Source organism: Ambystoma mexicanum, chromosome 11, assembly GCF_040938575.1.
Source record: "Ambystoma mexicanum isolate Mex_15411 chromosome 11, UKY_AmexF1_1, whole genome shotgun sequence".
In the NCBI taxonomy this organism is placed as follows: Eukaryota; Metazoa; Chordata; class Amphibia; order Caudata; family Ambystomatidae; genus Ambystoma; species Ambystoma mexicanum.
Genome location: NC_090934.1, coordinates 978,783,413 through 978,808,626, shown reverse-complemented (window position 1 = coordinate 978,808,626; position 25,214 = coordinate 978,783,413). Strand labels below are relative to the sequence as shown.

General features: G+C 44.5%; 1 protein-coding gene across 1 annotated transcript in view; it reads left to right on the top strand.

Annotated features, from left to right (window-relative positions):
• Positions 1 to 25,214, top strand: part of TRPM5 (transient receptor potential cation channel subfamily M member 5) — a 473,179-nt gene that overhangs the window by 23,604 nt on the left and 424,361 nt on the right. The window contains exon 3 of the mRNA XM_069625407.1: positions 5,517 to 5,683. Coding sequence (XP_069481508.1) covers positions 5,517 to 5,683 — 167 coding nt within the window. The remainder of the gene's footprint in view (positions 1 to 5,516; positions 5,684 to 25,214) is intronic.

Below are 25,214 nucleotides of genomic sequence, written 5' to 3'. Positions count from 1 at the left end.
CTTCTCAAAATGCCCTTTGACGGGTCTCATCTGTTTGGCAGCAATGCTGACAAAAGCCTTGAGAAGTTGCAGATCTCCAAAGCAGCTGCCAAATATTTGGGTGCAGCTGTTCGACAACCTCAGCCTTTTTGTCCCAGGGAACAGCAATGGAAGGGGGGTTCATTTCGTACTACTCCTCATTTGGAAAGGGGAGAATAATGGCCAGTCAAAGGGGCCAACGTAAATTTCCTTGTGGTGGATGAGGTAGAGGTGCCAAAACCGCTGAAGCAGCAGCCTCTTTGCCATCAGGCGCTGCCCCAGCCGCTTCAAAACCGCTCTGAGGCATTGACTCATGGTTCGCCGGTAGGGGGTAGGCTGTCTCAGCATCTAGAATAATGGCAAGCCATTACTTCACATGCGTGGGCTCTGGAAACAAAAGCCCACGGCTACTGCCTTCCTTTTCTACGACAGCCTCACGACATCCACCGGGGGAGCGCTCTTTGAGGGGTCCGGATCCACTCCTTGTGCAGGAGATTTTGACCCTGCTAGAGAAAGGCGCTATAGAATCAGGAACAAGGGTTGGTATTCCCCATAATTTTTGATTCCGAAAAAGGACGGAGGACTGAGACCCATCTTGGACTTACAATACTTGAACAAGTTCCTCAGGAGGGAGACGTTCAAGATGGTCACTCTTTCTCAGATCCTTCAGGCCCTTCAACTTCAGGATTGGTTGGTGTCATTAAACCTGCAGGATGCTTATTTTTATGTGCCGATCCATTGCAAGCACAGAAAATACCTGAGGTTCGCAGTTGGCTGCTTGCACTATCAGTTTTGAGTCCTGCCATTCGGGCTGACCTCCACCCGAGGGTCTTCACCAAGCTCATGGTAGTGGTGGCCGCGCATCTCAGGAGAGGGGGGATTCACGTCTACCCCTACCTGGACGATTGGCTGATCTGGGCGCGTTCTCCAGAACAAGCCTTGGATCATCTCAGCGTCACCTGCCACTTCCTTCACAGGCTGGGCTTCTCCCTCAATTTCAAGAAGTCGCACATGACACCTTCCCAATATCTGCAGTACATTGGGGCTGTGTTGGACATGTCCTAGGGGATGTGCTTGCCACCAAAGCTGAGGGCTCAACACATTCTACAGATGGTCACCAGATTTCAACAGGCCCAGACTGTTACAGCTTTCGAATTCTTAAAGTTGCTCGGCTTTGTGGCCTTCGGCATTTTTCTGGTGCCAGAGGCCCGACTGAGAATGCGATTCCCTTCAGTGGGCTCTCTGGACTCAATGGTCCAAGTTCTCGGGCCAGCTGATGGATCTCCTTCATGTTCCAGTCAAGGTCTCACAGGATCTTCTGTGGTGTGGCAGGGAGGGCAATCTCATGAAAGGGCAACCTTTTTGGCAACCGTGGCTGGATGTAACGGTAGTGATGGACGCTTGTCTCACAGGGTGGGGAGCTCATGCCAACAATCTGACCATCAGCGGTCGTTGGTCTCCATCGGAGTCCAAACTACACATCAATCTTTTGGAGCAGAGAGCAATCAGGCTAGCACTGAAGTCTTTCCTGCCGTCTGTGCGGGGGAAGAATGTACTGCTAATGACGAACAACAGAGTGGCCATGCATTACCTCAACAAGACAGGGGGTGTAGGGTCACTACCTCTATGCAGGGAGGCAATGCTTCTTTGGTTCTGGCCAATTCGAGAGGGAATCTCCCTAGAGGCAGTTCACCTAGCCAGAGAGGAGAACATGGCGGTGGATGCTCTGAGCAGGCAGAGCACAGACTCCCATAAGTGGGCCCTAGCTCAGGAAGTCCTTCAAGAGATCTTTGCCCTTTAGAGAACCCCGCAGGTGGACCTGTTCGTGACTTGTGCCAACCAGAAGTGTGAAAGGTACTGCTTGAGGGAATTTCCTCCGAGAGGAGCTCTAGGAGACGTGTTCATCGTGGATTGGTTGCTCCCGCTACTGTACGCATTTCCTCCGATTCCCCGTCATTCCTCAAGTTCTCAGGAGGTTATGGCGGTTCGGGACCCGCATGATCCTCATTGCCCCGGATTGGGCCAGGAGAGTGTGGTACGCGTACCTTCTAGACATGTACATCTCTCCTCCAATACGATTTCCCCAAAGAGAGGATCTTCTCTCGCGAGAGGAAGGTCAGGTTCTCCATCCAGAGGTCAAGGCTCTCAACCTGCACACATGGTTTCTGAAAGGTTGAGATATAAGGATTGGGACCTCCCTGATGATGTGATGGAGGTGTTGCTTTCGGCCCGGCAGCCAGCAACAAAGTCCCTGTACCATTGCCGTTGGCAAAAGTTTTGCGACTGCTGCAGGGGGAAGAATGTTGATCCTTTTCATTGCTCAATTCCAGAGGTTCTCTCATTCTTGCTTTCTTTGGCCCACAGGGGTCTTCAAGTGGGAACCATTAAAGATTACCTTTCAGCGCTTTCTATCTTTAAGCGCCTGTCAGAGGAATGCTCTTATTTTAAGATTACACTGATCACTCCATTTCTAAAAGGGCTCCCGCCATCGCCTTTTTAGGTGCCGGTCTGGGACCTTAATTTGGTCTTAAAGTTTCTTATGGATGCAGCGTTTGAAACTTTGCACTCTTGTCCGTTGCGATTGTTGACATTTAAGACTGTTTTCTTGGTTGCAGTTACCTCTGCTAGAGGACTGAGAGAGTTGCAGGCACTTTCTTCTAAGCCACCCCCTACTTTGTTCCATAAGGACAGGGTTGTATTGAGAGTACGTCCGTCCGTCCTTCCTACCTAAGGAAGTGTCAGAATTTCATTTAAGTCAGAAGGTGGTGCTACCTGCCTTGTACCCTCCTCCTCATCCTGGTAAGGACGAAGAGTGTCTCCATAGGTTGGATCCTAGGAGAGCTTTGAGCGTTTATCTTTCTAGATTGGCCAGAGTCAGAGTGGACGACCAGCTCTTTGTGGGGTATACTGGACACCGATTAGGCCAGTCTGTTTCTAAGCAGACCTTGTCTAGGTGGATCATCCTCACTATTTCTGAATGCTACAGGTTGACTGGCAAGGACCCTCCTGAGGGCTGGCAGGCTCATTCCACCAGAGGCATCACTACATCAACAGCCCTACAGAGGGGGTTACTGGTAAAGAACATCTGTGATGCTGCAACATGGTCTTCCATACACACGCATGTTAAGCATTATTCCCTGGATACTTCCCATGCTCAGGATGTTGCATTTGGTAAGGATGTGCTTTACTCTGCCATTTAATTGGGTATGTCTAAATTCTTTCCCTCCTCCACTCATAGATACTGCTGTGGGAGTCTGTCATAGATGAGGAATACGTTGGAGGACGCAATCCATTCGAAGAACAAGTTACTTACCCACTGGTAACGTTCTTTTGACTGGATGTTCCTACAACGTATTCCTCATTGCCCTCCCAGCCTACTCCTCTCAAGAATTTCCTGTGCCTTTACAGCTTTCATTCCATCAAGGCTAAGTGCAGTCAATGCTGTATTATGGGCACATGTGTCACATGTTGTGAGGGGGGATAAAACATGAACTGAGGCTACGGGCGCCGTGAGTGCTACTCATAACATCCGATGACGTCACCCTCGATGGAGGCATTCAAGGGTCATCGACCCGACGCCATCGACGCAAGGCGCTCTCTGGCGAAAGAACTTCCAAAGCAGCACAGCTGTGGACATTACATGTCATAGATGAGGAATATGTTGGAGGAAGATCCAGTCGAAAGAATGTTACCAGTGGGTAAGTAAATTGTTAATCTGTCCTGTTGAAGGCCATACTACCAAATGAGCAGCAAGGCTACAAACAGGCCAAAACACTGTGTGTTGAGGCTTCTGTTTATATATAATAAGACATTGTATACATTTGCATCATCATAAGAGTGTTTAAATAAGGGCATTATTCCACATTAATGGCTTTGGTGTTCATTGTGACAAGTCCCATGTGATTTAGGTCTGATTTTAGTTAACATAAGATTGTTTTAATACACATTTATGTAGTTTGAAATTACCTTTTTGGTGCGTACCCTACATTCATTTATTGAAAATTATGTGAGAAATGACACTAAGTCCGCAAAAGTATTTCTTGAGTGAACTGACTTAGGAACAAGAAGATAAAATATTGTTGTTTGTTTCCAGTTCTTGGCATGTACTATATTTTACTAGAAAGTGGTGCTGAGGGTATTTGTACAAGGTATCTCATTTTCATGTCCTTGTGAGTGGCCAGACAAGGTTGATTTGTTCTGCAATCCCTTTTGGCCAAGAGGATTAGGCTCATGTATATGGGTTCTTGATCTATTTGGGCAGTCTTTTTCTCCTGGTAGGGGTTCTTTTGTAATTTACTGCAGGACCAAAATGGGATCCAGATTACTGCCTTCCCTTGCTTTTCAGATTTCCCTAAACTGCATGCGGTTAGGTTTCCTAAGCAGTATAAGTACTGCCATGCATCTCCGAGAAGCTCATCGGAGCTGCTCTTTATTTCCTTCCATAAATCCTTCCACCCTGTTTGCCCCACCAATTTGGCTAGATGGGTTAAGTGGCTCATTCATTCAGCTAGGGGCAATGGCTTTCAATGGCTTTTAGTCGGGTTTTTAAGCTGGCCGACTAGTAAAATGAACAGATGTTTTACAATGGCCCGCATTACAACTCAGGCGTTAAGGGTTTAACGGCGCCGTCGGCGCCTTTAACCCTTAACGCCTGATTACAAGTGTCCCTTTGCGGGTTGGTGTTTAACGCCTGCTTTTAGCAGGCGTTAAAAATCCAACCCGCAAAGGGACTTTGGAGCTAATTACGGCACCGTAATTTACGGTGCCATAATTAGCGCCTTCCCCATTCCCATTATGCCCTATGGGGGCAAAAATGGGAATGGGGAAGGGCAAATGGTGAATGGGGAATTACCGCCCCACTCACCTTGGAATGGGGCGGTAATTCCGCCATCCACCATGGCGGAATCGTAACCTTAGCGGCATGGACCATGGTGCTAATAGCACCATGGTCCTCCGCCAAGGTTGTAATGAGGGCCAATGTGTATTGTGCACATTTCTATGGCTTTGAATGTGCAGAATAGCAAGTATCTGTGGCATGTCATAGAATGAGTATTTATGCCAGTATTTACAATAGTCAGAATTATATTTATGGTAGTTGAGGTGAGTATTATCCCACCCATCTTTGCTGTTCCTTTTTTTTCTTTTACTCCAGTGACAGGTTATTCCAGGGAAGCCCACACATTTTTCACTTTCATCTCCTTTGTCTGGATATGGATGTGATATCTGCTGGCATTTCTGACATTGTTTCCAAAATTGGCATATTGACTTAGTGTGAAGTCACAGCAGAAAAGAGGAGTGGGAGATTGGAATGGAGACTGTTACAGGATTTAAAGAAGGGTGATTGGTTGAATGGTGGTTGACACTAGGGTGGATACATGGAAGCTGTAGTTTATATAAAGTCCTTACTTTGTCCATCACGCTGAGGGATCATTTCAAAGAATTAGAAAACGACAGAAATGACTTTCAAGAATAATGTACAATTTCCTTATTTCTTATAGGTGCCTGGATTTTCACAAGTGGTCTCCGTGATGGAATTACAAAACATGTCGGGGAAGCAGTACGAGATCATTCATTGGCTAGCACTTCCTCAAAAGTTAAAGTGATAGCCATCGGCATTGCATCACTTGGAATGATTCAGCAGGGAGACATCTTTGAAAATGTGAAGGTATGTTGCTTTACACTAAAACATATACATCAGCCTTTACTGATGAGCACCCGTCTACTTATAAGTTAATGTAAAAACAATATTTGTGAAAAGGACACCGAAGCAAATAACAACAGTACGTGGAACTGAGTGATATCACTCTTCCCATTGTTGGATTCCCAGATCCCTCATGATTATATCACATGAGGACATCTGCATTTGAAGAATTATTCAGTTGCTTTCGTTAGTTGTTCCCAGAAAATAGACCTTGTATCAAAGACATTGGACCTGATTCCTTTGAAACACAATTTACTTGATGTATAAGCACCTTACAAATGCACAATAAATAAATAAATAAATGTACGTGTTTTATAATGGTTCAATCCCATAGGAAAATGCTCTGTGAATCAGGCCCATTGTCTACACGGCTTTTCCTTCTTAGATCACCTTCTTTTTACAGTTATTTTGTTGACTTTCAGTTCATAAGTACCATCAGAGAGAGAGACACATGAAAAATAGTGTGCACCCAAAATCATGACAGGAAATAGATATCTAAACAGCAACACAAGTACAAGAGAGGGAGGCGGGGGGAATATGGACATTGTTAGGGTGTGTGCAGGAGGGCCATCAATAATCTGCAAAGAGAGTGATGGGGTCTCAAGTTAAGCATGAACATCAGTATGACCTACTGTGTCTGATTTCTCGTCCTTTGTTTCTTAGATCGGTCAAGAAAGAATCTGTGTAGCCTGTCCTGCAGGGTGGCCATCATTTCTACCCACTGATACCTAAACTGCGGCATCCACATGGGTTAAAAAATGCCTGGGGGCATTGCTCGAGAACTCGCTTTTGGACTCTTTTGTTTACCCAATCATATTTGCACCATTATCGTAACCCTGACCACAACAGTTGTCCATCTCTAGACCGCATTCTGACATTTCTGAAAAAAGAAGGTGTTCAAGTGCTTCACCAACGCCTAGTTAATACATTCAATTATCTACTTCTCGTGGGGTCTAAAACCTATCAGTACCAAAATAATTTCTTTAGCATACATAGCCTATGCATTATGCAGGACAAATTATACCTGGTTAATCTCAATAATTCATATCATGCCTATAGAGTTCATTGAATGTAATTGTCTTCTCTCTGAGCTTCGGGAATATTTTACAGTGCACTCTCCCCAGGCAAAATAATGTCTAGCATGCACTATACAGCCCCGCAGAAGAGCAGACATTTCTGATTGTTTTTATGCATCAACTAGAAATGTTATGAAATTGGACTCAAGGAATTATTTCATAATACAGCAATAAGTGCTCTTGTAAGATTCTGCTAAGTTTCCTAATAATACTCCCATTACGTATAGGTTAGTAGGCACGCTTTCAAAAAAAGCATAAGCAGCATCTTTTGCGTTGCATGTAAAGCAATCTCTTATCTCAAAAATGGTATCTCTATTTTCTCAAACCCTGCAGTTGTTGCATTTAAGGAAAAATAGGCACATTTAGGTTTTCTTGATGACTACATCTTTGATAGCCTTTTATCTACCTGACTTGAATGGTCTTCAGGTTCCTTATTTTTCTAAACCAACTGTATGACGAATCCTGGCTGTACATTTTCCTCCTTTCTAAAGCTCTCTTCAAACACCAGTGTTTACAACCTAAATAATGTAAGGCTGATAGTTGTGGGTGGTGCATTGTAATGATATGTATCTAAGCTCACTTTCATCCATCTGGTTGTTTTACAGCATAGATTTGGCGGCTACACCACCTAGTTATGTACTTTACATAGACGTCTCCTCAGAACCTCTCCATGATAGAACCTCTTAATCACATTTCTGCTTTCCATCCTACAATCTTCTTGTGTAAATGTGCTTAGCTTCCAGAAATTCTCCATACAGAATGAACAATGTTTTATTTTATTGCGTTTTGGTTTATACAAGAAAACGTTTCACAATTAATTTTATAAATCAACTTTATACATTAAATACGTAAGTATAACAACTACATTTTTACATGATGCATAATTTAAAAACCCATCAAGACTCGAATCATTAAGAAAAAGGCATATTCAAAATACATTTTCAAAAATGTTCTTTAAAAACGTACAAACTTTAAAATCAGTGAGACGTTTTCGCCACTTAAAAGCCTGAACCACAATGTCTCACCGGTATCTTCAAAATTCATAATCATATACACAGTCACTAAAATAAGTAATCCTTTCACATAAAAAAGGGCAGTAAATTATTTGGTGTTTCAGGGTTTCTTTTTTCGCAGTGCCACCACACCATCTGCAAGTTCTAAGAGAACTATTTTAATTTGACAAGATGAGCACTGTCTTCAGGGGGGAGGGTCATTGTTTAGTACATTTGCATGTTTGTTATTAGCTTTCTTTTTTATTGGTCTTATTAGCAAACTATAGTATTGCATTCCAATGCAGAATAAAACCATACATACAATAATAATTCAACAAAAACATAAACTGGTATAAATACAGTGAATGCTCACTTTGAATTGGAGTGCCTGTAATGAGACGTGAGGCGTGTGTGATCTCTCCCCCAATGTCCGCCCTTTCCACGTACAGCCTAAAACAAAATCAAATCTGAAATCAATGACATTATTGATGATGTTATTTATTTGATGATTTTATGAAAGGCATCACTAAAGACAAATGGCAAGTAGACACATGTCAATACTGCAGAAAGTAGGACTTCTTTGACCAAAAGCTGGAGTGGTATGTGCAATACAAGGTCAGGTTTGAATTATGGTGTTACTATACACAGACTTAGAAACATGCTATGAGAAGGACAAACATGTGATAATGGGCCTGGCCTACAGGTGCAAAGGGTGATGATGGCGATCCCTATGTACAGAGTATTTTCTTTGCTTGTTGAGAGAGAAGGAGGGGGTGTTGTCTTGATAGACAGAGATACACACAGGAGCACATAAAAGGACTCAAAAGGCAGGGACAACTTGGCTGAATTCAACAACAATTTGATTAAATAAATGATAGTTCAGTTATCTTAAAGGGCCTTCTATATCTCTGATGTCACTGTACAGATGTGCCTAGGAGCAAATCACGGCTTTAAAATATACAGTACACATAGCTGCCCATCTTCAGCTTTGCTTTCGAATACCCTCATAGGAACCCTAAAGCCTCACATTTCTTTTGTTGTTGTGTCTGAGATCTCTGGAGCACTGTTTCAGGATTACAATGAAGAGTAAATTAGAAGGAATGAGAATGCCACATGACTGGGTTGCCCTTTTAAATGCATAAACCTAGACCTAAACAAAAAGAAACACTCTTGGAAGTGCTTTGGAATTTGGGACTCAGGACAAGGCTGCCAGGCCCAGATGTTTTTTATGAGGAGGGCCAATGCCGAATCTAGCAATTGAACACACTTTTGATGGATAGTACTGAGTGTTCCTTTGATGGATAGCACTGAGTGCTCTTTTGAAGGATAGCACTGAGTGCTCCTTTGATGGATAGCACTGAGTGCTCCTTTGATGGATAGCACTGAGTGCTCCTTTGATGGATAGCAGTGAGTGCTGCTTTGATGGAGAGCACTGAGTGTTCCTTTGATGGAGAGCACTGAGTGTTCCGTTGCGGGAGAGCACTGAGTGTTCCATTGAGGGATAGCACTGAGTGTTCCTTTGATGGATGGCACTGAGTGCTCCTTTGATGGATCGCACTGAGTGCTCCTTTGATGGATAGCCGTGAGTGCTCCTTTGATGGATAGCCGTGAGTGCTCCTTTGATGGATAGCAGTGAGTGCTTCTTTGATAGAGAGCACTGAGTGTTCCTTTGATGGAGAGCACTGAGTGTTCCGTTGAGGGAGAGCACTGTGTGTTCCGTTGAGGGATGGCACTGAGTGTTCCTTTGATGGATGGCACTGCGTGTTCCTTTGAGGGATAGCACTGAGTGTTCCTTTGATGGATGGCACTGTGTGTTCCTTTGATGGATGGCACTGTGTGTTCCTTTGAAGGATAGCACTGAGTGCTCCTTTGAAGGATAGCACTGAGTGCTCCTTTGATGGATAGCACTGAGTGTTCCTTTGAAGGATAGCACTGAGTGTTCCTTTGATGGATAGCACTGAGTGTTCCTTTGATAGATAGCAGTGAGTGCTCCTTTGAAGGATAGCACTGAGTGTTCCTTTGATGGATAGCAGTGAGTGCTCCTTTGATGGATAGCAGTGAGTGCTCCTTTGATGGAGAGCAGTGAGTGCTCCTTTGATGGAGAGCAGTGAGTGCTCCGTTGAGGGATAGCACTGAGTGCTCCGTTGAGGGATAGCACTGAGTGTTCCATTGAGGGATAGCACTGAGTGTTCCGTTGAGGGATAGCACTGAGTGTTCCTTTGATGGATGGCACTGCGTGTTCCTTTGATGGATAGCACTGCGAGTTTTACAAGTAGATCCAGGAATATGCTGTTATACTAGTATAACGTGTAGCAAGATCCTCCTTTCCCACATGGTGTGGACATTACATTACTTTCACATCATTGGAAGTGCGCAAGGGGCCCTTTAACTTAAGGAGCAGCAAAAGCTCCGTGTATTCTGTGTATTTGATGGGGGACCTCCCTCAGCTGGTCTCATGACAACAGAGAGCGTTGTTTCTTGTAATAGCACTAAGACTTGGGTGCTGTATTACCTGTGATGAGCACCTGTGAAAATGCCCTCTCCCTCCTCTGGCCACTCTATAAACACGACACCGAGTGCCAACATTGTCAATTTAGGTAAATAATATAAAGGTCGTATTCAATGTGCACCTTCTGTCCATACCTCAGCTCAACGCTGTGGGTAAAGGGACGCACTCAAACTAAATGGTATGCACTGATGTTAACGAATTCAAAACAACGAATGGAATTTTCAACAAATCCAAAACAACGGAAATGGGAATAGTAGTTTTGGGGGTGGCAGAAAAGTATACATTCAAAAAGGGGAATTTGGGGGCCCACCCCAAAAACAGTGAAAAAAAATGTGTTCTTTTATTTTAATATTTTGGGTTCGTTAAAAATGCATTTGTTGTTTTTGTGATTTGTTAAAATCACATGTAACCACTCCATACTCACTATAAACGGTCTTGTGTGAAGAGAATCAACATCAACCCCCACTGCACCATGCCGAAGGCCTGCTGGTGCATTCTGTCAAGACCCCTACAACGGATGAACCGCAACCTACAAAACCCCCAGAACCCACAGATTAGGTCACTCTCAGGTGGAATCCAAATGCTGCGGCACATATGTTCAATTAGAAGGACAGCTACTTTGAAGCAGCGTTGAATACATCCTAAGGGCCAACACATCTACCACCTGTTGAGAAAACCACTGAAAATATCTATGTTGCAAAAGACATTTCACCCATATTTGGATACAGGAAATAATGACCACTCAACGCACCAGACATCGGCACTGGCCCATGGAGGGGTCACCTTATGTTGTTTCATTTTTGTCTTTTTCTCTGCTGCTCAATAGTGCCTCCAAGCAGCCATTGTATAACATATAGTATAAATAGTAATTTGCAAGCTGACTTTAGCACCCTTTTCACTAGTCGGTGACCAGTCATCCAGTCAGGATGCAGTAATGTCAGGCACTAATCACTGGTAGTGCCCAGAATCTCTGCATCCCATAAGCCCCCCCCCCCCAACAGCAGTATTCCCCGCGACACCTCTGGGGCTCATCTCTCTTACTGAAGCCTCTTCTCCCTCGCTGCACTCACATGCCACCTCCTCATAGTCTCCCACCAAGTTAAACTACCTTCCCTGCAGCCTCACGCATCACACCACCATCTTTCTTCAGCCCTTACAACCCCATTCTTGATCCCGCCTCCTCTTTTCTTGGTCTATCAGGTTCTCAGGGCTATGCCACTCTCTCCTTTCTTCGCCACCTTGTGTGCCACGTTACCATAGTAATGTGGCAAGCCAAAATAAGTTCCTCCTCCTTCCTGCACTTTCAGGTTATTTTGGGACCTGCATAGCTCACTTTGCAGTATCCCCCTCAACCCACACCGGGTGCTGAAAGCAAAAGCGTTCGAACCCTTGTGTGGGAAATGCTTGCCATGAAGCTTCCTCAGCCCTCCTTTATGGACCTCAACTTATTGGTCCGGAGCAGGGCATTTTCTGGTCCATTTGATGCACAGGGTGAAACACTTGATTGCGCCACTCCCAAACTACACCCCGTGGTTAAGTAACTCCTACTCAATGTCAATATATCACTGCTATACAAATGAAACCGGTTTTATTACTTTGTGATTCAAGAACTTTATAGTAATTCCTCAGACAAAACAGAGTACACAAACAGTACATACTAGTCTTGATTTTTTAGGTTTTGTGTCAATTATTAATCTATGTTAAGGGCACTCTCCTTGACTTTGCTGCTGCAAAAGTATTTATTGATGCTGCATAATCAATGTGTTTAACAAGTTCACTCTCAATAGAAAGTATTGCAAGGGCTGATAGCTTTTCTTCGGCCATTGTGAAACGCAAGGATGTCTTTATCAGTTTCAATTTACTAAAGCTCCTCTCACCACTTGCCACAGTAATTGGAATTGTTAGTAAGAGCCTCATGGCAATCGACACATTTGGAAACATCAGTGTTCTTTTGTACGATTAATGTGCTGCACAACTTCAAGGAGGTTAACGGAACTCTTCTGAAGCAATGGCTGGATATGTCTCAGTTCATCAGCCAACTGGGTACCACCTACATCGGATTCTGATGCACGATCACCACTCTTTGCTAAAAATTGCTCCAGGTGGTTGCACAGCTTTATCAGTTCTTCTTTTCCAGGCAAGAGCTTTAAGTGGTACATGAAACCCCAGCTTGTATTGTGCACAGACAACTGGGAAATGTGCCTTTCAAGTGAAGCAGTTATGGCGTCAGTAAGGGGATAAAATACAGTTACCTTAAAAAGTTCTTCATTTTCACGAGTCTCATCTTGAGTCACATGTGCAAACATTCTATTTTTTTTTTGCTATGCCGTTTAGTTGCCTTAAAATTTTGATCAACATCTAAGAGAAAGGCTATCTCCTTTGCTTCTGTTACAGCAGACTCAAAACCAACAATTCGATAACTTCTGACAAATGTAATGCCGTTCTTAAGCAGGTAATTGCATGCCAGCAAATCAATGTCTTTGGACTGAGTGGATTTGCTTACAATGTTCACTTGTGTGTCATACCACACAACTAAAGTACAAATAAAACTGAAATCTTCCAAGTGTAAAGCAAGGGACTTTGCTTCTGTGGACAAGGTTGGGTCATTGACTTTTTCTTCAATGCTCATGACTGCTGTGTGTATCTCATCAAATTGATACCACACAGCTCTCAAGCTTTCACTTCTACATTCCCGTCGCATTTCACAGATCTTTTTCAAGGAAAGACTTTCAACACACTCACTGAGAATGCTCCAATGTTTGGTTGGAGCTGCAAACAAATGATAGAGTCTCTGAAGTACACCAATAAGAGAAACGGATTTCACAGAGGATTTGGAAGCTTCAACAACCACCAAATTTAAACTGCGGCAGCCACATGGGTTAAAAAATGCCTGGGGCCATTGCTCAAGAACTCGCGTTTCGACTCCTTTGTTTACCCCAATCATGTTTGCACCATTATCGTACCCCTGACCACAGCAGTTGTCCATCTGTAGACCGTATTCTGACATTTCAGAATAAAGAAGGTTTTCAAGTCCTTCACCAATGTGTCGTCTGCAGGGCGATACCCTATAAAATTTTCTCACACAGAAATGTCTTTAGTGTATAAGGTTTTAATGAACCAAAATGCACTTTAAACTAATAAAAAAAAAAAAGAAATTTCTTTGCCTGTAATAGCCACAATTCTTACAGTGTAGGACAGTTGTTCGTTTGGCTGATATCTGGTGTACCAAAATAACAGAGAAATATTTTCCAGCTTTCACTCTTTGTAAAATTGAATTCTTTACTTGAGACCCCATTAAACTAATTAGTTAATTTTGAATGACATTTCCGCAATAGTGACTGTGGATCTCTTGTGAGCTCACTCGACACAAATGATCCATCATGCTCAGATCAAATTTCCCTATTAATTCAACAAGGCCTAAGAAATAGCCATTATTTGGAGTAAGCAATTTGTTTGAAGAGTCACGAAAGGCCAAAATAAAAACCTGTAAGTTTTGCAATATTGTAGTGGAGGATGGTAGGAGCTCGGCGTGGAAATGGTTAGTCTGGAAAAATGTGAGCAGGCCTCACAAGGCAAAACAACCTGCAACCCTACACTCCTACCACTGGCTGGGAGGTCATAACATATCTACAAGCGCTACATGAGTGGCTGAAATGTAACTTTGTGAAACAAATCATCAAATGGTCTTGGCCTTGTTAGAATATGTACACCTTTAATTTCATTCAGTACCTCAATATGCGAAATAGATTTTAATTAGGAAAGTGTAGGTGACAGTGCTTAAGGGAGGCACATATAATCCACTTTCGCAGCACTATAATATTGCACAGTTTGACACGGTCAGTTGCAGGAGGACGGAAAGGAAAAGATTGAGATTCGACCCTTCACCTACCATTACTTTCACACAACTTTTAGCAGGCCATGAATTAACCCACTGAGTTATCTGAGGGGGCGTATGAAGGCTGAAAGGTGAATGTTAGAACACTTTTTATGTCTTAAGAGCACTGTAAACTTGTCTGAAGGTGCATTCACTGCACAGATCAGGTGTCCAGTAGAACAGTGGCAACATGCAACATGATAATGGGAATAAACACAGCACATAAGGCAAGTGTTTCCAGTGGACATGTTCTTACTTGACGAGATGTTAAGCTATCTTTAAGGTTCACTTGCTGGTGCCGTTTTCTGTTTGTTTTTTTGTTTAGTGCGCCAAACCCTGAGGTATCAGGGTGCATTACATCATTACAGAGGATACATAGACAGAAAAATCAGGTGCAGTAGCTTAATAAAAACTTTACATCACAGATATTTACAAAAGAGGCACTTAGATTTCTTGCGAAACGAGCCAAATGTTTACTTTTTTTTCTAAAGCAGGACAGTTTGGATCTTAGGTCAACTGGCAGGGTGTTCGAAAGTTTTGCCGCAAGTACAGTAAAGCTATTTCCGCCAGCATTCTAAAGCTTGAATCTTGGGACTTTGAGGCAGTGCACGTGAATGGATCTGGTGGGTCGGTTGGAGGTGTTTCTGGAAAATCTGAAAGCCAGATAATCAGGGGCCGAGTTAGAGAGACATTTGTGAGTGAGGGTTAGGGTTTTGAGATTGATTCTATTCTTGACTGAGAGCCATTGGGTATTGTGTCTTGTAGCTGAGATACGCGGTGTTCTAGGGAGATTGAGAGCCGATCTTAGCGCGTTATTTTGCAGTATTTGGAGTTTTTTAGAGTTGTACTTGCTAGTCCCTAAGTATAAGGCTTTACAGTAATCTAGTTTAGATAAGATTAGTGCTCTTGCTAACTTTATACAGCTTGCTGTCGAGAGAAATGATTTACAGGCATTAATAAGTTTGCAAGTGTATGCTCTGGCAGAGGATGTAGCATTGACTTGTCTCTTCAAGGTAAGAGCTGAGTCCAGATAGAAGCCCAAGATTTCTATCTCTTTGGTTACTTTTACATTGATGCCGTCTATATTGAAGAATTTGAACTGGTTGCTTAGATTTTCAGTATTGCCTTGGAAACAATGAATAGTATTTCCATCATTAAGACAAAGACTGTTGGTGGCCATCCAGGCTTGGATAATGAGGTAGATTTTATTGAGCAGGGTTGAATCGGTGTCGTGATCTCGTGTAATGGAATGAGAATCTGAGTGTCATCTGCATAGTAAGTTTAGGTGACACCCAGACTGTCAAGATCATTGAAAAGTGGCTTGGGGAAACTGTTGTACATCGTGGGAGAGGCACACAACCCTTGAGGTACTCAACAGGTGACTGGAGCGGGCTTGGCTTATGCAGTTGGTGAGAAAACCTTCATGGTTCTGTTGTCCAAAAAGGATTGTGTACACACAGTGGCTTCGTCGGAGAATAAGGCAACTGTTGTTAGAAAAGAAGGAGAGATAGCTTGCCTTTATCTTTTAAATCGTCAATATGATTTTTTAAATCTATTAGAGCTGATTCTGTTCCCTGTTTAGGTCTAAAGCCTGACTGACGCAACACAAGGAGTTTGTTAGTTTCCAGATGAGTCTGAATCTGTAAATATGCCGCTCTGTCTCGAATTTTCAAGAAGAATGGGACAGTAGTTATGGGTCTGTAATTAGTTGCGGTGTTCGGGTCAAGGTTAGGTTTTTTTAATAGTAGGAGGACCCAAGCATCTTTCAGGTTAGTGGCGACGGTGCATGTTTCAAAGGACGTGTTTATTAGTGTGGTAATGAAAGGAGCTAGTACCCTAGCTGCCTCTTTGATAATTGGCACCAGGCAAGTGTTTCCCTGACATCTGGACGGGTCAAGGCTGGTCATTATGTTGACTACTTCTCGTATGGACACCGGGTCGAATTTGAAAAGGTTACACGATTTTGCAGGAGTCGTCTGCGACTCAGGCCTGGGCAGTTCCTCTGAGCGACTACGTTTTTGGTTTTGATTTTGTTTTGTAATAGCAAGATTTTATTGAGGAGCGCAGTTTGAATATTAGTGCACCAAGTCCTGTCTTTGATGGATGTTTCTACAGGTAGGGTAGGGGACTCTAACTCTCTCAGGGTGTTAAAGAGTTCTCGGGTGCTTAAGTTAGCTTTGTCGATTCTAGCGTTGTACATGTCCTTTTTGGTTTGGAGTATCTCAGATTTGTATCTCGTAGAGATTTTGGAGATATTTTCCTTGTTTAATGCTGTGAGGAAATTTTTCCAAAGTGATTCTGCCCGTCATTTTTTATTGCGTAATGTTTTAAGGTTTAGGGGTAAACCACGAATTTAGATGTGCTCGAAGCCTGGCTTTGCGCATTTATAGCGGGGCTATTTTATGAATAGCTTGCTGTATGTTATGGTTGTATAATTCCACTGATACAGTAGGGTCTGAGATAGCAGTGGTAGGATTGGTTATAGGTTGGAGAAGTGGCAATGGATTCTCCACTGTTATTTCCGGTTATTTCTAGTGAGTGCCGGGGGATGCAGTGATTTCGTCAGATTAGGTTGAGGGCTATCTAGTAAGGTAAATGAAATGAGGTGATGGTTTAGTCCAGGCGCAAGGTTCATTGGCTAAAATCTTAGTATCGCAATTGAGGTCAACTAACCAATCTAAGGTTCTGTTGTGCGTAGGCAAGTTGATACAGTGAGTGAAACCTAGTTCTGTGATAGTGTTAGCAAGTTCTAAGGTGTTATTATCATTAGTATCGTGAAGGCCTAAATTAAAATCGCCTTGTAGTATAATCTGAGATTTGGGTTTGTTATTTTCAGAGAGTAGCGAGGTAATGTCTTCTTCCAAGGTAGAGATAGGGATAGGCAGGCTGTATAAGAGGTGCATTGTTATTGCACGTGACGCTGATAGTGGTAATTTGACAAGTTCTCCTGAAGGGAAGGGGCGATGAGGAAGGATCCTTAGTCCCAGATTAGTTTTAGCAAAGAAGGCAATACCTCCGCCTCTGGAGGTTTCTCTGTCTAGTCTAAGTAGGGTGTAATTATCCAGTATGGCTAGAGACAAGGTTGACCCTGTTGCTGGATGAAGCCAAGTCTCAGTAATAGCTAGGAAATCTAGTTGGTTTGAGACAATGTCTAGGACATGAACTATCACTGATCTGGCATTAACTAATGCACCCTTGATAAGAGGTGTGTCCTTGTCCAATGTGCTTGATGGAGGAATCGAGCTTGTCAGTTGGGTTGGGTTATTAATTGAGGTGGTGTTGTCTGGCGTGCTCTTGATTCTCGTATTTAGTTGGGTAGAGATGGTTAAATTATGCCTAATCGTTAGCTGGTGTTTGATGGACAATTATAGTTCTAGATCTGAGCCTATGGTCTCTTAGTTTAGTGGAACAAGGTTGGTTTGGTGTGAGTTATGTGGCATATAGTTGAATCCACTGATCTGGTGAAAGCGGGCAGTACGATCTGGATCCAAAGTAGAGGGCCTTTTCTCTGGACAAGAGGAGAGGAAAAAACAGAAAGGAGGGAAGAAATATTAATATAACCAGGAGGAGGAGAGAGAGTAGAACAATTAATAAATGCACAAATATAAACCTATTGTCAACGGGAAGAGGTAGGCCTATTAATATATACAAAACGGGGCCAGGAAAAAGAGACGATGGGGAGCAAAATAGGTAAGAAATAGGAAGGGAGCAATAGGGCACATAGCAGGAAAAGGGGGCCACTTTTTTGGTCAATGTGTGCCAGCTCGATAAGTTACTTCTCTATGCAGATAGTCATTTTGACCATTGTTGCTGAATAAATATTCTTTAAATTGCACAATTTCCATTACGTTTTATCTAAAAACTCCCCTTTGGACACTAGTCAAACAGTCTGCCGCATGTGGGGACTAGTCAAGCAGTCTGTTGCCCGCTTTATGATCCATTTCGATTACTTCAAAACATTCAATCCTGACCATCCTTCTGCCTACTCATATATCCGCCAGCCATTCACCTCGGTGCTTACGTAGAGCAATGCAATAAAAGCCTCAACCTAATGCTACTCACTCGATCAACTTCGGAAAGCTGAAAGGCAGAGTCGACACATCACCGCTGAACATGCCACCGGCACCTTACAAACACACCCCTGCATTAAAGCTCTGGTGTATCCGCCAACTTTTCATAAAGAATTTGAATATTGCCCTCTGGCGTAAAACTACGCATCTTCAGGGTGCAAGTGCTGTGGAATAAAACATGGAAGTGTACAAAGTCTAGGAATCAAACAGCTACACAACTATTCGTTTATTATGGCTTTCTACTGAGTGACGCTAGACCCGGAGGTATCATGCTTTTGCCCTTCCCTCTAAGGGAACAAAGAGTAATTTGTTTTTCTTACTTAGAGTTGCAAGGCTACAAGCAACACAAAGACAGCGCTTTTAAAAATACAATAGACATGAATATATTAAGAGAGAAATTAACGGAAGCAAATTCCAAGCAACTACATCAGCCAGGCAGACAACCATATGAGACATAATAGGAGTGTGTATGCAGACTGGCAAAGCCTCAACCCATTGTATGGGGGATGGTACCTTAGTCGTGCAGACAAGCATATGAGACATGATAGGAGTGTGTATGTAGACTGGCAAAGCCTCACGTCATGGTACAGGAGGGGCTACATCAGGCGTGCAGACAACCAAGTGAGACATAACAGGTGTATGTGTATACAGACTGGCAATGCCTAACCTCAGGGCAGTTGCCATAGTACAGGTAAAGAAGAAATGGAGAGTGCAGTGGGTACAAAAAAAGTGTAGAGGTCTAGTATCATACAATTACATATCTTAAAAGTGACTGATGTATCGATATCAAATGCATGCAGGTTCAACGTACAGCATTGCAGGCTGAGTAGATGGGGAATGTGGGCAGATAAAGAATAGTGGGGAGTCGAGTAGGTTTGTGTCGGCACATTGAGGGAGGGAAGTTATGAGCAGGCAGAACTGCAGCCAAATGGATTGGGGCTACCCTCGCAACCAGCACCATGGGAAATATGAGATGGTGGGAGAAGAGAATTGCTCAAGATGGTCATAGAAAGTTAGCGTAGCAGGGATGGCAGATGAGGGGAGAGCATTCCATTTATACAGCACACATCATCAAAGCTGCACCAGCGTGGTTGGGGGCTGGGGCGCAGACGGAAGCGCACGCCATGCTAAATAGTGTTGGATAGTAATTTGTTCTGAGAGTAGATGGTATCTAGGGAACGATTGCAGGTTAAAGTACATTTCCGAGGATGCCATCAGGTGCCCTTTTATGCCCCCACGCAGTGGCGCGAAAGCTGAGAAAATGGTGACCCAGGGTACGTATGTAACGTGAGCATATCAGAGTCAGCACCTGATGCCGATGTGAGCACACCAGAGGCAGCGCCAAAACCTGCTGCCGCTACTCAGTATTCATGCACAGCCCAATGCAATGGCTCCCGCCCTAAGGTAAATGAGCCCCCAGGGCAATTTGAGCCACACCAGGGTAGGTGATTGCGCCCCTGGGGCGATTTCGGTGTGGCTGTCATCCGCCTTGCCCGGGCCGTGTTCCCGAGTGAAGCACGGGCAAGTAAAGGAGGCCTTAGGGCACCTAAGCATTGTGAACCCCACCCCCAAAGTTGCTTAGGCGTATAGCACCCATTTGCAGGGGGCGTGAGACTAAGGGACACCAGTTATTTCGAAGAAAATGTAAAGTGGGGAAGTGGTGCGTGGTGGTGCATTGTCTTAGAGATGCAGCACCACGCACTGAGCTAGGCAGGGGGCACGGCAGAGATATTAAAAGCGCAGTGAGGGAGGAAATGTACGCTGACGGACATCCTTTGGAAGAGATTGGTGCGGGAAGATGTGCGGGAAAGGTGGGAGTCACAGGCAGGGCTGACATTATGGCGCGTTAGTGGACAGCGCCACACAGTGGTGGGGGGGGGATTTCTGGTTGGCCCAGCCAGATGAGGAAGGAAAGTTCTGACCAACTACCTGGGATAGTGTCTGTAATTTGCTCAGAATCCTCCTTGGTGGTTGTCTTAGCCAATTAGAAAGTTCCAAAAGGTGTGCTTATAATTTAAGAAGATTTAAACAGAAGCTAAACTAAATGAGGATTGTACATTCTTGGCTGAAAGGTATCACTGCCACTAGAAATTTATGAACATGGAAGTTTGCGGAAGATGACTGAATGGTCAGAGGCTTGGTGGGAGGAGGGATTCACCCTAATTGCAGGGGTTCAGGAGCTGGACAGGGTGGTTCAACAGGGGGTTCGGGAGCTGGGCAAAGTGCTATAGACATCGGAGCAGTGGAGTAACTTTCGTGAAAATGTTGGGGGGGGCATGACATCTGAAGAAAAGGTCCCCCAGCCAAATGAATGGGGACAACATGGTGCGCCATGAAAATTGGGCGGGGGGGGCAAACTCCCCTGCCCCCCCCCTAAAATTCAGGAATGCATGCTTGCTTGCTTTCTTCTCATCCTTCTCTGCTGTGCTGTATGAGGCTGCCAGCCCCTATGCTGATATAGATGTAGTATTGGATGGTTTGGTCATCTGAGTATTTAGCATTGAAAATAACAAGGTCCTTGATGGTCACTTAGAATCCTGTGAGACTGCGAGGGCATTTGACTTTGTGGGCACATGCAGGGTCCCTGGACACAACGGACTGGCAGCTGATTTCCATGAGGTGTACAGTGGCTTTTGGATGCTATTACACTTCCAGCTGGTTAGGTCTGTTGTGTCAGAAGTAAAAATAATAACACACTTATACATACATAATATACTCAATCTTCCTAAATGCACCAATCTAAAATACAGAATACAATAGTCTATAATGCATTAGAATCCTTTGATACTCCACTTATAAAACATTTCCAACATCAACATTTAACACATTCAACCCTGTATCAGTAAACCTATTGTAAGGATGAACAAAATAAACAAAAGGGACAGGTAATAGTAGAAATTGGACCTCGTCACTCACAGCCCATAGGGGGTGACACCGTTAAGGGCCTGGTGGACTGCAATCAATGAGCTTGCCAGTTCTCTGTCTCCAGGCACAATGATTAAAACCTGTAGTTGATTTGGTGATATCACTATCAGAATCCCCTAAAAAAGGATGTTGCAGCATTAGGGCTGTCGTCCTTCCGGTATAGGCGAACGATGCAGCTTCACCTAAATGGGCCATAAACTGGGCAGGTGGGAAGAAAGGGGCACATTTTGCACGTAGCACTTGCTGCACTTTTCCATGTTTTCTGTGGTAGAGTGTACACAAGGGCAAACTGGTGTCTAATTCAAGAATTTGCCAGGATTTCCAGGTAGGGTTGATGACCCTCACGAAGTACATAGATGTCGGCCCAACCTAAGTGAGCTAAGCCAGCCAGTTCAGCCTCCTCCGCCAGCCTTGCGTTTATTAGCTGTTTATTTTTTAGGTCAGTCAAAAGAGAGCCTTCGGAGTCTATGAGTTATAGTAATGGACCCAAACATTTTCCAGGACCATTACTGTAAGCTCTTGGGGGAGACGTTTTCAGTAGTTTGAGATTAATGGTTTGGTAAAATGTTCATGCCAGGCTATGTCCACCAGCTCCCTGGACTGTCCTGCCGCTCTTTTGATGGCATACATGGCTGGTGAGCCCATCAGCCTCCTCTCTTGTCTATGTAAACCCACCCCTGCAAGTAAGGTGGCATTTGGAAAGCCCTGGGGTACATACAAAAGCTGTTTCTAGAATTGGTGTTCGCTCATCCCGGCTCTGTCAACATTTTATATACACCCAAGAGCTGTTCACCGTAGGTGACTATGCCACCAAACTTCCAGTGGAAAATGTGATGAATCCTGCAGAGTCATCTCTGATCCCCAGCCAAAGATCACCTTCCATATGGCCTAAGGACAGCAGTTGCTACCCGATCCTGACCCTGGGGCTGGTACTGAGAGGCAGGGTCATGTGGGAGGAGATGGCTACCAGGGAAAAGTGCTGACCCCATCGGGAGAGCCACAGTATTCTTTACTTGCAAGGGGGGGGAGACCACATAATTCCTGAATTCTTAATGACTGATTGTTACTTTGCAAGTCCATCCCATTTTAGGACCCAAAGAACCCTTGCTGCAAAACACTCTGAGCAGAATAACATTCACATCTCAAATACACATAACTAACACTTCACATCCTTTGTCTCTGCTGTTTCTATCCCAAATATAAATCCCAAACAAAATCATATTAGAAGTGTTATGAATACTATGGACTCCAACTCCCATAATGCCTCGAGTACAGAGACGAAGAAGAGGAAGAAGGAGTTAGTATGGATGGAAAGAAACCTCAAGCCAAACACCCAGACTAGTTTCAATAAGGATCACCTATGCAGGACTTTTGGCTTGCACTTTCAATCAGGAGGTAGAGAGAAGAGAAGCAGAGTGTGTGAAGTAGGCAGCAGGACCTCAGCAGAATGCAGGCATCTGGGAGCAGAACGTGCAGCAGGAGGCCAATGCTTTCAAGCTGCCGCTTGCCAGCATTTCTTACGGGAGTGGTGGGAGATCTTGAGGAGCGTGACAGGTACAAGGAGGGAAGAGCCACTAAAGAACCCGGCAACAGCAAATGTGTCATGGACATGGTCATGTCAAACAGTGACGGCTTCAACGGCAAGTGAACGCTGGGCTGGCGGGAAAGCTGAAAGTGGGTCTGAAAACCGGGAGACGCCATTCACAAGTGAGGACTTCACTGCAGCAGTAACCAAAGTTTGGAAATGCTTTCAAACACCAGTGAGTCAGCCCAGTGATATTGGGAACCCCCAGGGCATGCCGACAGGCACATGAACAATTGAAAGTTCATTTTGAATACCGCCCAGGTGAAGTAGAGAGACAGAATTTGCACAAATTGTCATGCATGAAAGTCAAGATGGGAAATGTTGGAACACAGTTTAATGAAGAAGTTGAAAGGCAGAATTTGTACAATTCTCCAAATCTAAGAAGCCAATATGGGGAACGTTGGAACAAGTAATATCTAAAGCCAAAGTAGTATAAACAGTGCAGGAGTACAACTGTGCTATCCTGAAGGACTAAGGGAGCATAATGAGAAGTCCTGGTAAAAAAGTATATAAGGCATTGAGCCTTTGGGGGAAAGATACATGGCAGGACAGTATACCAGGGTATCTGTGAACCCCAGAGGGGGATTTCAGGCAGGGGAGTACACCAGGGAATCCTTGTAATGTATATGAAAGGAAAATATATTGTGAATAGATACCTGGCAGGAGCGTATACCAGGGTATCTAAAGAATCTACGGACGGATTCCTGGCAGGGGAGTATACCAGGAAGTTATCCATGAGAAGTTGTGATGTAAAAAAGACACTTGTGCCATTCTCAGAAAGATAATGTGTGAAAGAAACACTTTTGCCATCCGTAGAAAGATATTGGCCCTCATTACGACCCTGGCGGAAATCGAAAAACGATGGCGGAAATGCAATACCGCCATCGAATAGCGCTCGGTGCGACTATGACCCGTCACCGCAAAGTACGAAGCCATTAGCGACACCGTAGTGAACGCCAACGCTAACTGCACCAAGCACGCGCGCGCGCGCCATGCCAAACCGCAAACACCACCATGGTGCAACGGTACGCCAATTCCGACCCTAGCGGACATGTACCTAACGCCATCAGGCATGGCGGAATGTACCATTCCGCCATGGCGAGAAGTACGGCATCGCGAATCAACCGTAAACGGCCCCACTGAGTGCCTGTACACCGCTCCCTGCCCACAAAGTACAACTCCCCGTAGGTGCAATGAAGCCACAATGCAACCATTGAAATGTACAAGTCACCCATGCATGCCAACGAACAAAAGAAACACAACAGGGGCCAATGGGAGCTGCAGGGCACAGATGGCACGAATACAGAAGCCATCCCAATGGACATGACCACAGTCCCCCACCAAGAAACGCACGCAAACACAGGCACCTGTGACCAGCAATATACCGAAAACCACATCATCCAACCAGTCCACCTGGCTGACCGGCATCTGTTACACAAAACCCAATCCCCCGCCCCTGAGCATGACAACATTCAAACTGGCATATTGGCAGCCCCCATCCCTGACCTCACTGGGCTTCGTAGGCAAACGCGCACAGCACAGTACCACGCAACTAAACCCCGAAGCTGGAACCCAATGCAGATCTCCTCACAATACATCGCCCCCCAAATAGGCATATGCCACATCACTTGCAAAGAAAAACGCTACACGGGCCAAATCAGAATAGATATTTATGCACATCAAAATCACCAAGCACATACAGCCATCAGGCCATGAAATCCAAAACACCAACCACCATTGTGGGCTGCTTCCGCAAGAAACGACCAGCCACTACCTGTGTGTCGCCCTGTTCCCCCATGGTACACAGAGCCACATTCACGTCCGAAAAGGCAACATGGAAGCGCACAGAACCGCAGGGCCGTCCCAATGGGGAGGCACTAGTCCAGCTGAAAGGCCGAAATGTTGCTCCGAGCCACCAGTACTGCGTAAGGGCATGTGGCCCATTGGCGATCGTCCCATAAGATCGTAATGCTGCTCCACTGATTAACACGAAGCAGCAGGTGTCGGGAGTAAAATCCATCTGCAGGAGTGGCATACAGATGGCAGTGGCAAAAGGGGAGGAGATACCTGTCAACCAAAAGAAAAGAAAAAGAACAGAATGGCCATCAGAACTACATACCAACAACTCACTTCAATGATCACACGAAATCCACAGCCATATGCATGCTAGCCCACTCAAAAGGAACATCACCACCCCAAAACCACTTGCGACTCACAACCATCTATATCGAGGTGCAAACACCATCACAAACGAGTGTCTGAGGGCGCCTCGAGACAGGGAGGGCTCAACAAGGCCAGATGGACGATGGTCCCACTATGGCAGCCCTGCATCACATAGCGTAGGGGAGGCGGATAGATCCCAAGAAGCCCTGTACATGGCAAACTCTGTATCAAATCACCTGCCCATGCATCCATCCATCATTCCCTCATCCCGGGATCAAAATGCCTGAATAATTACTCACAT